Source organism: Crinia signifera, chromosome 19 (genome assembly GCF_055691185.1).
Source record: "Crinia signifera chromosome 19, ASM5569118v1, whole genome shotgun sequence".
Classification (NCBI taxonomy): Eukaryota; Metazoa; Chordata; class Amphibia; order Anura; family Myobatrachidae; genus Crinia; species Crinia signifera.
In genome coordinates, this window is record NC_139226.1 from 35,042,266 (window position 1) to 35,061,244 (window position 18,979).

Below are 18,979 nucleotides of genomic sequence, written 5' to 3' on the forward strand. Positions count from 1 at the left end.
ATGCCGACATTGACACAATTATTTTTTTTTTAAACTCGTGCCTGCGGCTGCGTTGGGCACTCGCAAAGAATTGTACACGTTGGCAAATGGATGAGTTGTACACAAATTAGATGTCACTGTTAACATCCAAACACAAAGGTGCCCCCTATACACAGAGGTGCCCCCCATTCACAGAGGTGCCCCCATACGCAGAGAAGACACCCACACACAGGTGCCCCCCATACGCAGAGGTGGCCCCCATTCACAGTGGTGCCCCCCCCCCATGCACAGAGGTGTGTCGCTTGTTTACTAGAGGGAACCCAGCTGCTATGATGAATGATGCATAGTGCATGGTAAGGGATAGCATTGATCCCGAGCCCCGCCCCCCTACTGTGGTTGGTGGAGGCCTGTGCCCCGGGGATATACACAGCACCATGACACACTGGTCCTCCCAGTCAGAGTCAGACTGATAGGACAGCCCAGCACGGTTTGCGCAATGTGGGTGACGGTTGCTGCCAGCAGGGTGCTGGTGGGCACTGTACGGTGCTACAGTAACATGGCGGCGGCCGGAAGAGGGCTCATCTTCAGACAGGTGAGTGTGTGCTGTGCCCTGGGAGCTTTCTTCTGTCGGCATTCCTTAACCTCTGCGCTGCTGGGTGCCCCTATCAGTATCGCCAGCTGTTTGTTTTTGTATTAACCCCTTCAAGGCCCCTCACTCCTCTCATGGCAGGCTCCCAGTAAGAGCGTAGGGAAAGCTCGCTGCCTTATTTGCCATGTGGAACTACAACTCCCAGCACTGCCAGTATAGTGCCCCATAGGGGACTGCAGGGTGTCAGTGTAGTTGGCTGGGGTGGGCTAGAGCTCCAGGCTTCATGTTACTAAGGGGGAGATGTATCAAACTGTCTAATGAAAAAAAAGTGGAGGTGTTGTTCCTAACAACCAATCAGATTGTAGCTGTCATTTTGCAGAATGTAGCAGATAAGTGATACCTTGGAAGCTGAAACTTTGATAAATCTCCCCCAAAATACCATTATTAAATAGCATTTCCTGTAGATACATTGCAGCGGATATTGGGTAATGATCATCGGGCGGCTGCTTAATAGGACGGTGTATGAGGAAGTCATGGAACAGGCAGTGTATATGGTACATTATATTCATCCCATCCTGTCATGTATTCACCTGGGAGATGCTGGGGTGGATCCCACCACACCTGAAGATCATATACTGTACTGACACTTCCAGGGATCCTCACACACTGCTCTAAAGGTGCGCACGCACTATAATATTTATTTAAATGATCCCCACGATATCGTTACCGATATTATCATTCATGTCGTCTAGTGTGTTGTTAATGATGCATGCTCCCAGGGGTCGTTAACAAGCCCCCACCCCCTTCATCAAAACTTGCACTCAAATATGTCTATATCATCAGCGACTGCGTGACATCACTGAATTATATCGTTCCTCCGGGTGCACCGCCGCATCGTATAGTGTGCACCCAGGTTTACTGTAAAAATCCCCATTTTATGTTGCGCTAAGCCAATCTTGCTACAGTATAAAATACATAATGGTAATAGATATTTAACCTTAAGGCCCATACACACTGGGCGACTTTGTGCTGAATGCCCCACAGTTTTGTGGTTTCAGCTGCTTTCAGCTCCAAAGCCGCCCAGTGTGTCCGGGGCAGCGGTGAGTGCTGATGTGTGCTCCCGCATCATCGCTGGCCCATCTGCTGGTATTATCAGCAGATGAGCAGTGGGGTGGACAGCTTTCCATAGTGTCCTGCTATGGAAAGTCGTCCACCCCTGGAAAAATCTCTAAAACTAGCAAAAACCGCTCACTGTGTATGCTCTCAGCGATTTTGAGCCAATCGATTTTCCCCGTCGTCTTTCTCTATGCACATTGGGCAAAATCGCCCAGTGTTTATAGACCTCAAGAAAAAATATAGAAAAAACAGGGTTCACTACAGAAATGCTATGTACTGTACATCACTGTATTCCCCCTAACTGAGCGCTATTTCCAAAAGCAGGCAGATGCAAAATGTTGTATATTAAAATATAACAATTTGAGCAAGCACATTCCAAAGATAGCATGTCATACAGTGTCTGCAATGTGTCTGCGTTCATTCGTTATAGTTATGAACCAATTGTGTGCAATTTTTATGGCTACCAAAGCTGAATCAGGCCCATATCCCAGGAATTGCTTAATAATTTAATCTAGTATATCCTTAATTAGTTTTTCCTGCCAACGTCATTTGTGTTTCCTCCCCGTAGCTGTTCGAGCCTGTCAGTTGTACGTACACCTATCTTCTTGCCGATGAAGCCACTAAGGAGGCCGTTCTGATTGACCCTGTCCTGGAAACCGCAAATCGCGATGCGAAACTCATCAAGGATCTTGGCCTCAAAATGGTCTATGCAGGTAGGGCTCACAGTGGGATGTAGCCAGTATTCAGCAGGAAAGATAATATTATTTTATTTACATGTCGCTAGTGCTGTACAGGGAAGGTTACACTGATTTAATCAGTGCAATAGAAAATGACTGGAACTGACAGCACATGGGGGAAAACCAAAGAGATTATTCTATAGTATTAATTATACAATCAGTATATGAGAGACCGCCACACCCAGTGACTCGATGCCCTGGGAAGTGCGGTCAGACAGGTATAGAGCCACTGACTGTAAGCGTCCAGGACACATGGATTGTGCAGGGTGAGCACCTGGAGGGTGGAGGGTCCTGCCTGTGAATGAATTACAAGAACACAGTGCAAATAGACACGGGGCAGGAAATCTGAGGTGATGTACAATACAGTAGGTCTGCACAATGGCCCTTATTCTGGTTCACTCGCAAAGGCAAATTCCTTCTCAAATGGACGACACCATGTGCACTGCAGGTGGGGCAGATGTAACATGTGCAGAGAGAGTTAGATTTGGGTGAGTTATTTTGTTTCTGTGCAGGGAAAATACTGTCTGCTTTATTTTTACACTGCAATATAGATCTCACTTTGAAGTAAAAACCCCACCCAAATCTAACTCTCTGCACAAGTTACATCTGCCCCACCTGCAGTGCACATGGTTTTGTCCATTTGAGAAGGATTTTGCCTTTGCGAGTGAACCAGAATAAGGTCCAGTATGTTACATGATTTGAGGTTCTCATGTAATTTCCACTCGACATGCAGCTATTGGCAGAGCGCAAAGAGGGGAAAACATAATTGTCAAAGCATATGCATCAGGACCGTGCCAGCTTAGGCAGTTATGGCAGCTGGATTCCAGGGGTAACCACTGCTATGTTATTGTAGGGAACTGCCAAATACATCTGCTCAATCACAGAGGTGGCTGTACATTTATTAAAATGTTAGTGGGAATGCAGGGGTTAATATACTGTGGTTTTTGGTCACCAGCAGTTGGGCTACACTCGCCGTCAGCTTGTGCTGGGACTTGTAGTTCAACGACGAGTGCTACGTCTATACAACAACAAGCTTAGAATGTATTGTGAACAGAACATGTTGAGCAGTCTGCAAGTCTGTTCACCTTTGTCACACTCGGCCACACGCCTTGTGTTACTGTTTTACCGGAGAGCTCTATAAACTGGTCAAGTGTTTATTGGCTGATGGGACATAAACAGATCACAGAAGAAAGCACAGCCGCTGCGATCTCCTCGCCATCCACTAGGAACAGGACTCCAATGATAGGTCAACAGTGTATAGGTTTGCAGGCAATAGGTCGAAACCATATGATTGACAGGCAATAGGTCGAAACCAAACGATTGACACACATTAAGGCCCTTATTCAGATCTGATCGCAATCTAACTCTATACATGTTACATCTTCCCCACCTGCAGTGCACATGGTTTTGCCCATTTTGAGAACAAAGTTGTTCTGTAATCAGATCTGAATAAGGGCCTAAGTCGACACAGTCAGCACAGGCAAAAGGTCAACATGCTAACAGTTTTTTACGTTTTTTTTTTTCCATATTTTACCGTCCATGGGGACTCTGATTGGGTACGGAAACTTGTGCGGAGCGAGGCACCAGGCCCAAAGCATGTCTAGCGAAGCGGGCCATGCAAGGGTTTGCGGTACACTCATTGGGGGTCCACATGCGTAAATCTACAAAATGACGCCAAATTAAAAAATGTGAAAAACTTCTGGCGACCGCTTCCTTGTGTCAACTTTTATTTTGCCATGGCGACTTTTTGGGGTGGCCCTAAACACTGTCAGTATAATAACTGTTGACCCAATAATCCAAATGGCTAGGAACGGCACCGGTAGCGCTGCTGTTGGTGAATGCTACGTGATTAGATGCTGTACTGCAGAAGCTGTTATGGCCCAGTAAAAGCGGTTTATATACTTGTGTATACAGTTATATACCTGTGTATACAGCTCTAGGCAGATGCTGTGCTATTTTTGGTGCAGACTGTTCCATCCCCCATGGTAAAATTAATAGCTCTATAAAGCACTTAGACTTTGCCTTGGCCCTCACGTAGCCACAGTAACTACCATGGCGTGGGATGCGGTCATTCGTCAGACTGCATTTAGGTCTACAGTCATTAGGTCGACCCCACTAGGTCGACTGTCAGGAAGGTCGACCTGATTTAAGGTCGACATGGGCCAAGGTCGACATGACTTAAGGTCGAATTTGCATAAAGGTCGACATGAGGAAGGTCGACTGGTCATAAGGTCGACATGGGTTTTTCACTGTTTTTTGAGCCGACATGTGCCGACAGGCGGTATTTCATGCCCTACCATCCACTAGGGCGTGGTGGGAGAATAAAATAGTGTGCCGAGCGCAGCGAGGCACCGTGCGCGAAGCGAGCGATGCGAGGGTCCGATTCTCATTGCCAACTGTGTCCATGTCGACTGTGTCGACATTCGGATTAAAAACCAGTGAAAAACCCATGTCGACCTTATGACCAGTCGACCTTCCTCATGTCGACCTTTATGCAAATTCGACCTTAAGTCATGTCGACCTTGGCCCATGTCGACCTTAAGTCAGGTCGACCTTCCTGCCAGTCGACCTAGTGGGGTCGACCTAATGACTGTAGACCTAAATGCAGTCTGACGAATGATCCCATTCCCATGGCGTTTACAACCACCGGATAAGGATTTAGCGGGGCGCCAAGGTTTAGCGCCAATCTGATATCAATATCTATTTAGCCTCTGTATAAAAAAATAAACTTGCTTGAGAGAGGGAAGTCCGAGCTTATGGTTAATATCCGAGTACAGATCTCTGCAGATCCCGTTTATCCAACGCCTGTAAGCTCAGTGGAGATTGGAAGATGCCCTGCTTCACGCCATCCGGCACTAAGGGCCTGATTCAGATTTGATAGCTGATATGAGAATTCGCAATCCATTCAAATATCGAATGACAGCGCATGGGTATAGATCACAGGTTCTCAAAGTCGGTCCTCAGGACCCTGCGCAGTGCATGTTTTGCAGGTTTCATTGCAGAATCAAGTGAAATAATGAGTTCCACCTGTGTCTCTTTTAAAACGTGTCAGTGAGTAATGAGTGCACCTGTTGGGTGACATGGAAATCGTGAACTGTGTGGGGTCCTGAGGACCGAGTTTGAGAACCCCTGGTATAGATCATCGCTAAAATAGAAAAAAATATCTAATTGTTAATCCCCTTGCAGTTTGACTGGCAGTAAGCTGGCGTTTGGGGGTGGTGGGGTAACCGGCTATTTTGTGAGTGTCAGAAAAAGGTAGGCGTTCCAAAGATTGGGGAGTGCCTAATTTCCCCCATACTAGCCAGAAGCACCCATGTTTGAAAGAGGGAAGTGCCCTTTGGTGCGGGGTAAACCTGTTACTGGGGCTCACTGATATTTGGCATCCCGCAGCCATGGCACAGTGGCGCTTAGTGTCCTGTACGGGGATCCCTCAGAATCTACGTCTTTATTAATTTAGCACCTTCTAGAAGATAATATAATCTGATTAGTTGCCCATAGCAACATCCCATCTTTAATAGAACTCCTATCTTTGCAAATAAACCCCAAATAGTCGGGTGTGGATCGTATTATCGACCACACTTAGGTCGACATGCAGGAAGGTCAACAGGGTTCTAGGTCAACATGGTTGCAGGTCGTCAAGTTTCTAGGTCGACAGGGGACAAGTACTACATGGTTTTAGGTCGACATAACGTTAGGTCGACATGGGTTATGTTGACAGGTCGTGAGGTCGACATGGTTTTTTTCACAGTTTTTTTTACCCGCATGTCGACACAGTCGACATGGACACTGTTTGAAGTCAACCACAGCCCCTCGCATTGCTCGCTTCACTCGCAATGCTTCGGGCACTATTTTATTCTTCCACTATGCCCTAGTGGATGGTAAGGCATGAAATACCGCCTGTCGGCTCAAAAAACTGTGAAAAAAAACATGCCGACCTATCGACATAACCCATGTCGACCTAAAACCATGTCGACCTTGTCCCCGGTCAACCTAGACACCTGCCGACCTTCAACCATGTCAACCTAGACACCTGTCGACCTTCCTGCATGTCGACCCAACGGTATCGACCTAATGACTGTCAACCTAAGTGTGGTTGATAATACGACCGTATCCCAAATAGTCAAAGGCTAGGGAGCTGGCACCAGGCTGTTACTGTGGGTAAGCGGCTGGCACCATGTGGCTTTGTGGCTGGAGAGCTACTGGTTTCCTATTTTGGTTCTAGGTAATTTTAGCAGTACCTAGGATCTCCCATAATTCATCTGAGGGTAGAGCTTTTACCCATGCAGCTCCGACTTTATGGAACTCGCTTCCCGGCACAGTTCGAGAGACCCCCACTCTAGAATGTTTCAAAACAGACTCAAGACTTTCCTGTTTACTCAATAATTTCCTTCATTCCCTTAAGTATTATATATAAAAAGCTTTTCTGTACTTCATTGTTCCTGTACTGTATTACAATTATTCTATCTGTTCAGCGCCTTGAGTCCTATTGGAGAAAGAGCGCTATATAAATACAATTATAAATATTAATCTCCATAGTACGGCATAAGATTGGCTTAACGACTTTGAAAGCCCTTCATGACCAGAGCCCAAGGTACTTGAAGCAGCTTCTTATTCCTTACCGACCATCTTGATTACTGCGATCTGCAGATGATGGACTATTAACTGTACCTAGAATCTGGGGATAGAGCTTTCAGTTTTGTAACTCTGGCTCTATGGAACTCTCTTCCCTGCACAGTGCGAGAGGAGCCCATTGAAGATTCCTTCAAAAATAGACTCAAGACTTTCCTGTTCTCTCAAGCATTTCACTGTTAAGCTTGTTTTTTGTTTTGCGTGCTGTAAAGGTAAATGTAAAGCACTTTGAGTCCTATCGGGAGAAAAGTGCTATATAATACCCCTTTCACATTGCAGCTTTAACACGGTATATTGCCGTTTTTTTACCGTTTTAAAGCTGCAGTGTGAAAGCTCCATTACAGAATACCGGTATTTTGAAACGTGTTAAAAGCAAGATCCTACACGTTTCTGAGCCATTTTCCCTGCAATCTGAACAGCTCAGAAACGGTATAAACGTATTTACTACAAATGATAACCACACAAGGGTGATAGGTTATCTCTCTGCATGATCCCCGCCCACAAGCAGTAAATAAACATTTAAAATTACGTTGTATGGCTTTCTATGGGTGAAACGGGTTGAATCTGAAAGGTATAAAAAGATATTGAAACTGCAGTACTTGTTTCCTAGCACGGCGCCAGCGATAAAAATTGTATCCATCGGGACCCCAAAAATCGCGTAGATCGGATGCAACCAAATTGCATGCGATGCGATCGCCGCGATTTTTACATTGGAATCAATGTAAAATGGTCCCTGAGACCCGATTTTACATTGGCCCCAATGTTAAATGCCCCCCACACCCCAATTTTCATTGTTTCCCAACCCTGATGGGTCAAATGCCCCCCCCCCCCTATTGTTAACGCCACCCCACGATGAACACCAAACCGCGCTGCGCTCGCCACACTATATAAAATCAACTCCACGCCGACGCGGATAGTGGGGGTATGAAAAGGTCAGAGGACGCATACCGCCGCCCCTCGTCGGCTCGCTGCGCTCGCCACGCTTCGGGCTGGCATTCATCGTGGGGTGGCATTAACAATGGTGGGGCATTTGTCATGTTAATACCAATAAGGGTGGGTATACAATGAAAAATTGGGTCCATTGGCACATTTAACATTGTTCCCTATGTAAAATCGGGTCCATCGCATCGATCGCATGCCTTAACTTAAGGATGGACGTGATTTTTTCATTGTCGGGGAAAAGGCTAAAAATAGCCCTAAAATCGCATCGTCGTGTCCATCGCATACCTTAAGTTAAGGTATGCGATCACCTACGACAGGCGCCGTGCTAGGAAACAAGTACTAGGAAACAAGTACCGAAACTGCAATATACCGTTTACAACATGCAATATGAAAGGGGTTTAACTGGCTTTTGACCTGTTTTAAGTCACGACACAAAAACAGGTTGAAAGTGGGTTTGCAATGTGAAACCAGTATAAATATTATTATTATTATTACGGAATAATTTTATCCCACGTTTTCCAATTCCTCCTATGTATCTCCAGCCAACACTCACTGCCACGCTGATCACATTACCGGGACCGGGGTTCTGAAGAAGTTGTTGCCCGGGAGTAAGAGCGTCATCTCCAAGGACAGCGGCGCCCTCGCTGACGTCCACATTCAGGAAGGAGATCTCATCAGATTTGGGAAATTTGTACGTATACAACATTGTGTGATTTGCGCTTAGCGGTGAGGGGGGTCAGGGGCCTGATTCACGTTGGCTCGCTAAGCCGCATACATTTGCATGCTAAGCGAGCAATCTAACAACGCCCGCTGGGCGAGCAAATGCAAATCCTGTGACATCAGCCACCCGCCCCCGGCAGTCATTAGCCCGCCCACTTACCCATGTGAATGCCCGGCCATGAGCATTGCTATGGGCTATCCCCCTGACCACCTCCATTCCACAACCCCCCCCCCTGTGCGAACACCTTGGTGGCCCTGCACATGCGCAAATGAGATAAAACTCTGGTCCTCGGTACAAATACGCCAGGGGCCGATAAAACGTGAATCAGGCCCCAAATCTTTCTTTTCTGACAGCATCTACTTAGAAGCGGACCCGCCACCCATACCTCCATCTTGTGGTCCTTTATAGCAAATTGTTATGGTTCACTTTTGAACTTTGAAAAAAGTGAGCAACTTGAAATACAAACATGAATAGATCACTACAAGGAGCATGTGGTCAGTGCATAGAGCAGAGGTTCCCAAATGCGGCCCGCGAGGCACCGTAATTTTTTTTTTAAATTCACTTATATTTATTGAGTTTAATTTGACTTGTTACATAAATAGTACATACAACATAAACAGTACATACAAAATAACAGTACATACAACATAAACAGTACATACAAAATAACAGTACATACAACAGAAACAGTACATACAACAGAAACAGTACATACAACAGAAACAGTATGTACAATAAACAGCAAAAAAAAAATTGAGGACAGTACAGAAGTATTTATCTATCACCACTGTACACAGGACAATTAAAATTTTGTTAACTAAAAAGAAAATCCAAAATACAATCTCATCACATGACTGAATTGCAAATTATTACCTAAAGATAAAGATGTCATATATGTTGAAACAACAACCCTAATATAATGTTCTCGTGTAAACCCAGTGGCTACAATCGCCATCCTAGCTGACATAGTTTAGTCTTTTTTTTTGTTGTTGATGAATAATGAGAGTGCAACCATTTCGCCCAAATGTCGAAATACTTTTCCCCCCCATTTTTGTAGCCAAATATACAAATTTCCCGTGTGCTTCTCTCTCATACGCCTTTTACACCGAGGCGAAAAACCTGTTTTTTGCATCGTAGACCCTGGTCAGTGTCGGTGTAAAAGGGGTAGCTGAAAAAAACATGGGTCCATTTCTTCGCGAATCCTACCCTGGTCCTGACACTGGAAGGACCGGGGTGATGGGGCAGTGTAAACGGGTATGCCGGGTCATCCTGTTTACAGCAATGGGCAGGGGCAAACACAGGATTTTCAGAAGGGGGTTTCCAGAGGGGCGGAGCAAAGCACGAAGATGGACACTTAGGTGACCCAGTATATGCCGGGTCAGTTAAAGTATTATAGATAGACCAAATGTATATAAATAATAATAATACACAGGGGCGTCAACAGCAGTGTAGACCCCTGGGCATAGCAATGTATTGGGGCAACTACCGATCCTCCAGCGGTAGGGGTGGGGGAAGCTTTGATGTCCCCCGGGTGGTAGGGGGGTATTATATCAACCACTCAGCATGTAGGGCCAAGATCAGTAATTTCCACTAAATACCCCTTTACTGCACAGATGGTGGGAGATAGGATGGGAGAAGGGGGCATTGGGCTGAATGAAGGGGCCCTGATACATAACTTCCAGGGTGGTAGTGGACGTTAATATGCAGGAGGGGTGTATAGTGGAGTGGGCTTATTATTCATAATTTTCTGGTGGGAGGACAGCTTGTTTGACTGCAGATATCTCCAGTTTCTGGAAATTGATTTCTTAGATTTTAATGGAATTAAAAACTAGAGAATCTCTCCTACCAAATGGTATTGGGGACTAGGGGATCAGAGTTCAGGAGGCAGAGCAATCTGCCAAGGAGTATATAAAACTACATACCAGGTGTGTGGATCTGAAGCAGTAACCAGCTGCTGGAAGGCTGATATCTCTGGTTCTCGGAATAGTAGAGACAAACTACTAGTGTCCATCAAAGGGGGAGAGTCCCAGCTTTTGGAATATATCCTCAGAAAAACTATAAGTCAGACAGAACCCGAAATATCTGACTGGGAATAGCAATTAACAGGTTTGGATGGGGACCACTGCTTTGAAGTCAGATATTTCCGGTTCCCAAGGGCCGATTTTTTTAAAAATTCTTGTACCCATGGAAAGAGGGGACCCTCAGCTTTCAACCTGGGGCCCTTAGAGTCCTGGGGGGGGTTCTGGGTACTCAGAAACCCCCCCTGCGTGCGCTACTGATGGGGGAGCCAACCTCCTGACCGCAGCGTCCTGCTGTCAGTATGGAGTTTGGGTGGGGGGGCACACACAGCCGGGGAGGAGGTGAATGGATGCCTGTGTCCAAACCAGCACTGGGCTCAAACAGCCATCAAGGTAATGCCACAGCTTATTATAGGTCCCACGGCCAAAGCATTACCTCTGTGGCTGGTCAGCCCTGGCCAGGTCCCAGTGCAATGCCTGATTGAGCAACAGTGGCTATATAGCCTGACAGAGAGCAGCAGAAGGCATTTTTGGCCACTCTTATATCTTCACTGCCGTGTCTCTCCCTGATTCTCTCATCCACCATCCTCTATTATATGATGGCTGGAAAGTAGTCTGCTCTATTTTTCTTTCTTTTTTTCTCTTCCCAGGCAAACTCATTTACTTTAACTGCCTGAGGTATTGCTTGAAGGTATGAGGAATTTATTTACTCATGTGACTAGGCATTTCTGCCGTTAACTAACTGGTAACAGAGTAATAGTAGAACAATTGCTCCGCTTGTCTAATTGAGGGTATTACACGCTAGTTTGATTCTGAACAGCATGTTTAAAACTGCACATTTTTCATTGACTTAAGTTGTGTACACACGGGGGCGATAGGGGCTGAAATCACTGGAAATATGGTCGCTGGCGACTGTGGGGCAGATGTATGATCTGTCGTTATGGGGGAGAAGGGGTATCAGCGCACGTTATGTGCACTGATACCGCTTCTCCCCCATGTATGACGGCGCCAGGATGCGGTAATGGACAGGGGCGCTATGCGCCCCTGTCCATATCGGCGCTGCTATCAAAATGATAGCAGGCCGAATGTATGAACGGTCAGCATCGCTGACCGTTCCGCACGAAGCCGGGGTTGGCTTCGCCAGCATCAGGCTGGCGAAGCCCTATCTAAACAGCAGGGACAGCGCTGTCCCTGCTGTCAGCTGTGGGCTGCGCTGGGGATCTCGCGTGAACAGCGAGATCCCGCGCATGCCCAGTGCGGCCGGCCGGGGGACAGGAGATAGCGCATCAGTATTAACTGATGCGCTATCTCCAGAAAGGGACATCGCCGGAGGGGGGAGTTAACGCTCCCCCGCTTCGGCAGACAAGATGTTAATACATCTTGTCAATGTCCCTTCCTGCTTCGCCTCGCTATTGAGGCGAAGCAGGAAGTATCATAGCGGCGCGATAAGCGCTGCTATGATACATCTGCCCCCATATTGCCAGTGATGGGAGTGTGCCCCGGCGATAGATCGCCGGGTGCGCGCTCCCGTTTTCAGCCCCGTACTAATCGCTGGTCTCCTGCGACCAGCTGATTACCTCTGCGACACCGCCGGCAGAGGTTCCCTTTCATCAGCGACCATCTCTGGTCGCTGATGAAAAGGAGACACTGAGCAATATATTGCTGAGAAATATATCTCCCCCATGTGTACGCACCTTTAGGCTACCACTTTTTGCTGATAATTAACTTCAAATGTGTTTGAAATTGTCTTCAAATTAATGTCAGATTGATATGCACAGATAAGTGATACTTAAGATTCTTTAAGATTACAAAGTGTTAAGGTTATGTGTCTCTAATTCTTATTCTGCTATGTGTTATAATGAATATGCAACACAAAAGTTACATCTCATGACTGTTTAATCTGCTACTGCTGCTGTGTTTATTGCTAAATGGGCAACACAATTGTTACATTGAATAACTGTCAATCCTGAATATATCTATGCACATTCTTGCTAGGAATTTGGGTCATGATATGTTGAACGTACTGGCTATTATATTAGATTAACCAAAGCAAGGCGGTCCAAGCCTATATAAACTTTCCCTTCTTTTCAAACGGTTGATATTGATATCATGTGAGTAAGGAATCAAAAACAATGGTGTACATAAATTTTGTTTAAAAGTGTGCATCCGGTCACAGACGGGTGTGACATTCCTTTGCAGTGCGGTTTTATCTCTATCTTTATTCTTTGACTTATTATTGTATATTGTAATGTATACCCTCTTTATTATTATTTTTATTTGTGTGATTATTAAAAGTTACGTTTTATATTAATACCACCTTCTTCTTTGCCTTTACACTCGGGATATAGTACAGGTGTGTATATAAATATTGTAAGAGTGCCCCCACACATGAGTCTTCTTTCTCTCCAGTTGAAATATACTTACTTGTGGCTCTGGGGTGCACCTCCAACCTATAAACTGCTGGATTGTGTTTCATATTTAAGAATTAATAGAGGATTTGGAATCAATCAAAATTATTCTAATTAACTCCACCCTTTAGTGATGTATGTAAAATCATTATAGTGGAGAATCCTGTGAGGGATCCAAACAAAAAACTATCCTGACATAATGCATGTCGACAGTTTTCATGTGTCAACCTATTGACTGAGGATCAATAGTGGTCGACCTTTTGACTGTCAGCCATGGTACTGTCATCCTAATTACCACATACCCACAATTAGGTGTAAGTTTGGAGGAATGGCATTGTGAAAAGGGGGTGTGGCATGACTAGAATGGGGTGGAGCCCTGTGAAATTGGACATGGGTTTAACGGTTGTGGGATTTTTCTTACTTAAAAGCTAAGGGGTGGGCAATTTTCACAGCTACGTAGCTCAACTTTTGGTGTAAAACTTCTAAAACCTCTACTTACAGATATAGCAATGATTCTTAATCTGTGTGTCCCCTACAGTCCCTGGAGGCCCGCTCCACTCCCGGCCACACCGATGGCTGCCTCACCTATGTGCTCAATGACAAAAGCATGGCCTTCACGGGCGATGCGCTACTTATCCGAGGCTGTGGGCGCACAGACTTCCAGCAAGGTATGCCACGGTCGCCAGGGATATCTGTGTGGGGTCTAGTCCTAAAGAAATATTTCCTGCTGCACTAATGCTGCTCTGTGCTTATTTCCGTCACCGATCCATTCAGCATTTATTGGTGTGTATTGCAGGCTGTCCCAATACGCTGTATCAGTCCGTGCACAGTAAGATCTTCACCCTGCCCAGCAGCTGCTTCCTGTACCCGGCACATGACTACACCGGTGAGTCCTGCGATCTGGGGAATCTGCTCTGGCCATACTGATGGCGCTGTATAGGGCAGTAAACCCTAGGGATGATGGGGTTAAGGAGACGTAAGCCCCTCCCTAGGGATGACGGGGTTAAGGAGAAGGAAGCCCCTCCCCAGGGATGATGGGGTTAAGGAGATGTAAGCCCCTCCCCAGGGATGATGGGGTTAAGGAGATGTAAGCCCCTCCCTAGGGATGACGGGGTTAAGGAGAAGGAAGCCCCTCCCCAGGGATGATGGGGTTAAGGAGAAGTAAGCCCCTCCCCAGGGATGATGGGGTTAAGGAGAAGTAAGCCCCTCCCCAGAGATGATGGGGTTAAGGAGATGTAAGCTCCTCCCTAGTAATAATATCACTGTCACTGGGTACCAGTATCTATTTCACCAGACAGCTTCCCCTTAGGACTCTGTACTGTCCTGCTCTGAGCAATGCCTGGGGAGTGTCTGTAACTTGTGCAGCAGCAAAGGCAGTAATCATCATTACTTCTATTGTGATGATGTAACCTTGGGCTGGGAATCCTGGGTTTATTAATTACACAGGTTCTGTGGCTACTGACTTCAAGACTCCATTTCACCTGGTTTTAATCAGCCACAGAACCTGTGTAATTAATATCAATATGTGTCCAGAATGAAAGGGGTGAGGTGGTAACCCTAATCCTGGGAGATCCCATAAACCTCTAGTATCCCAGGCAGGTTCCTAGAGTTGCAGAATTTGGACAGTCTCCTCTCCTGAATACACGTCTAGTTATTTACAGCCATCCATGTGACAGGCCGAGCATAACACGTTCACGTCCCCTCACCTGGCCTTACTGTATGTTCCACCTCACGTCTCGTTATAGGTCAGACGGTGACCACTGTGGAGGAAGAGAAACGTCTGAACCCGAGGCTGACCAAGACCGAGGCAGAGTTTGTGCAGATCATGAATAACCTGAACCTGCGTAAACCTGCACAGATAGGTGAGGACAATATACGTCTGCAGCATGGCGGAGGGCTCTCTCCCACTGCGCAGGCCACTCCGGTGTATCGGAGCCCCAGTCATGTTGTACCAGAGCTAGACGGGTAATAAAGGTGATCGTTTTTGGGCTTTACCAATGATTGATAATGGGGGGAACACACTGTGAGGGGGACACACTGATGATCATTATTTAAGATTTCATAGTGCAGTACACGTATTGACCACTAGATGTCACCATAGTTTAAACGTAGTTTTTGTAATGTAACAGCTGCACTGAGTAATTAGTATTTACCCAGTATTATAAAAGTAACTGCTGAATTCTTCTTGAGCTGGGGGATTCAGTATTGAATCCCGGCGGTCGGGATCCCGGCGTTCAGAATCCCGACAGCCGAAATGCCGACAAGGGGGGGACGTGGATCGCCCCCCCCTTGCGGGCTCGCTGCGCTCGCCACGCAGCGGGCCCGGTGCCTCGCTACGCCCGGCACACTAATTTATTCTCCCTCCTAATTTATTCTCCCTCCAGGGGTGTCGTGGACACCCCAGGAGGGAGAATGTGTCTGCATTTCGGCAGTCGGGATTCCGGCGTCGGAATTCTGAACGCCGGGATCCCGACCGCCGGGATTTTAACTGCATCCCGAGCTGGGAACATCGCTAAAGTACAATACTTCTTAGCACAGACAGGCTGCTGTACATGGCTGCTGGAGTCTTAACTGCACTGACTCTGAGAGAGTATTTTGTAGGAATAATGAACTGCAGACATAGAGATGTCTATAAGGCCCATTTATCAATATTAGCGGAAAACACCCGTATTCGGGGATTAGCTGCAAATATGAAGTATCACCCTAATGTATGCGGGAGGGACCGCAGCAGGAATCTCTGTACTTGTGTATTTTCACGGCGCCCGATATATCGGATGCGATATTGGCCGATATATCGATGCGACCCAAAGCAATTTTTGACCTGCTCATAATGATTTTTTATAGTGTGGCGAGCGCAGTAATCATTGTCCCCTCGCGGGGCACGCTGCACTCGCCACACTATATATAATCAACTCCATGCGTAGTGGATAGTGAGATTATGAACAGGTCAAAAATGGCTTAGAATCGCATCCGATATATCGGGCGCCGTGAAACTACACAAGTACCGGAATCTCTGATCCTTCCTGCATTGCCACCGGCCGCATACCCCATAGGTTTCTATGGGGGATACAAAGCTGCTGGATGTATCAACATCGGGCAGCAGCGCTTCACATCCCTCGACTCCTGCAATTCTAGGATGGGGGTAGCCCGGCCGCCAGGGCAGTGTGGTTAGAGCCCTGTCCCTGCACCTCAGGAATGACACAACCTGCCGATAGGGTAATATTCCACCTATATCTTTAGCGTATTGCTCTTGTTCTCTGCAGAGCTGGAAACTTCTAACGTGGGGTGCGGATTGTTAGGTTGACCATTAATAGTTGACAGTCGAGAGTGATAAATAACCAGCCAATCAGCTCCTACCTGTCATTTTTGAAACCCAGTCTGTAACATGACAGTTGGTAGCTGATTGGCTGGCTGTTTATCACTCTCCAGTTTATCACTTTTTTTGAAACGTGACACATCTGGCCCTCGTGTTTTGTCTGACGTTATCTATTCTCTTCCCCAGACATTGCCGTCCCAGCCAACTTGAAATGCGGCATTCAGGACGAATGATTACCTCCTCACCTCCACGCTGACCTTGTAAACCAGACCGTGCATTCTGTCACTGTGCCTATATGACTGGTCTTCACAAGCCGATGTTGGAATTTTTGGTACTTGTGAGTTATCCGGGCTGCCGATTTTGTCCTTAAGTTTAGTTAACTTAAGGACACCCGACCGACGCGATGCCCGCGATTTAGCCCCAAATCGGGGGCATCGCGTCGGTCGTGGCCGTTATAAGGGGCCGCGACGCGATGCCCGCGATTTCCCATAGACAGTAATGTTAAAAGACACGATGGACCCGATTTCCCATAGACAGTAATGTTAAAAGACGCGATGGACCCGATTTCCCATAGACAGCAATGTTAAAATAAAATGACAATGTGAAATTGGCCAATATGGGCATTTCACATTGGATATGTTTTAAAAAAAAAGTTTCATGGCCCCCCACCACCGTTAACGCCACCCCGCTATTGACGCCAACCCGAAGCGTGGCGAGCGCACGCTACTTCGTGGCGAGAGCACGCTACTATCCACTAGGGCGTGAAGTGAGAATAGAATAGTGTGGCGAGCGCAGCGAGCCACCGCGCCCGAAGCGTGGCGAGCGCACGCGGATACCTTCACAGGCATCCGCGTGCCCTTGCGGGCTTCACAGGTGTCCGCGTCCCCTCGCGGGGCTCGCTGCGCTCGCCACGCTTCGGGCTCGGTGGCTCGCTGCGCTCGCCACACTATTCTATTCTCACTCCACGCCCTAGTGGATAGTAGGGGTATGAAAAGGTCGGAGGACGCGTACCGCCGCCCCTCGCGGGCTCGCTACGCTCGCCACGCTTCGGGTTGGCGTCAATAGCGGGGTGGCGTTAACGGTGGTGGGGGGCCATGAAACATTTTTTTTTAAAACATATCCAATGTGAAATGCCCATATTGGCCAATTTCACATTGTCATTTTATTTTAACATTGCTGTCTATGGGAAATCGGGTCCATCGCGTATTTTAACATTACTGTCTATGGGAAATTGGGTCGGAAATCGGGTCCATCGTGTCTTTTAACATTACTGTCTATGGGAAATCGCGGGCATCGCGTCGCGGCTCCTTATAACGGCCACGACCGACACGATGCCCACGATTTCGGGCGCGATGAAAAAATCGGCAGCCCGGATAACTCACAAGTACCGAATTTTTTTTTATTTTTGTACGTAGATTTTAAGTGCTATGACGTGCTGTATTTTATACTGTATGGCTGTTGTAGCAACTGCACTGAAATTCAGGGCTTTGGGTATTTCTTGGTTTGTTTTTTTAACTACTCAACCAAATACTTCATTGCTAATTATTTTTTTATAAAACGATAAAGAACACGCATCTGTGTATATATGTAAATTATACATTTTATGACCCCAGTGTACTCTCCAATCACATCACTAGCAGTGGGGAACATCCTAGTCAGGGTGTAAAGGAAACGTAATAATGCACTTTTTGTCATGTATTCTGTATTTCATGTTCATCTGAATATATGGCATATATAATAAAGGTTAATATTGAGAGTTTATCTGGAGTAAAAAGGAGTAGTACAAATTCTGACCACATTTGGTGTGGAGTTTTTATGTTCTCTCTGTGATATTAATTAGTAGCAAGATTTCTGGTTTCCTGTCACAGTCCAAAAATATATTCTGATGAAAATGATCTCCACGTGGGGGTGAACAGAATAAGGGCCATTGTGTGTGCGGCTTAGTCAAAACTGCCTTGTCTGCAGTCTATTTGGCCAGGCGATAGCAACATCGCAGGGCCGCACACGGATATCGTTCGCAGGGCCGCACACGGATATCGGTCGCAGTGTACACAGTGCGATTCTGGCTAACCCTACTTGGCAATTTTGAATAGTGTACACGGCTTTAGTCTTCTTAGTGCCATATTTTACCATCCGACATAAAACAAGTCTCTGTTATGCCCCTGTTTACCCAAATAGCATTTATTAACCTGGCCTGAACAAAGGAGCAGTACTCTGGGGGTACTGCCAAGTCAGGGATTAAAGGTTGGCTGCAGTAACTCATTCACAATATTAATGCAGCAGGAAACCCCCGGTGTTTATATGTAACTTGCTATAAGTCCATATGCGACTCATTAACCCCAGGCGGCAGGCATCTGCTGCTGGTTACCGGCCATGTCTCGCTGCTGCTGTCTTGGTTCAGAAACACGTCTTCAGCTTTAATGTTCCAGTGTAAGTTCTGACGGGTCTGACATATGCCAGCCGGTCCCCATCTCTGATCAACTTTACTACATCTGTTAAGTATTGGTTTCTAAATGCATCATAA

At 46.6% G+C, this 18,979-nt stretch overlaps 1 protein-coding gene across 2 annotated transcripts; it reads left to right on the plus strand.

The window, feature by feature from the left end:
• The first annotated feature begins 399 nt into the window (after nt 1–399).
• Nucleotides 400–18,216, plus strand: ETHE1 (ETHE1 persulfide dioxygenase). Of its 2 annotated transcripts, XR_014463851.1 has the most exons (8): nt 400–571; nt 2,253–2,397; nt 8,535–8,683; nt 13,678–13,807; nt 13,936–14,025; nt 14,885–15,001; nt 16,642–16,780; nt 17,849–18,216. XR_014463851.1 is itself a non-coding variant. In XM_083162353.1 (7 exons), the coding sequence occupies exons 1-7, from the start codon at nt 476–478 to the stop codon at nt 16,686–16,688; spliced, it is 774 nt and encodes a 257-aa protein (XP_083018479.1). In that variant the 5' UTR covers nt 400–475; the 3' UTR covers nt 16,689–16,885. The 2 variants fall into 2 exon arrangements, 1 of the variants encoding a protein (XP_083018479.1); XM_083162353.1 differs by lacking the exon at nt 17,849–18,216 and having other exon boundaries at nt 16,642–16,885.
• Nucleotides 18,217–18,979: the final 763 nt, after the last annotated feature.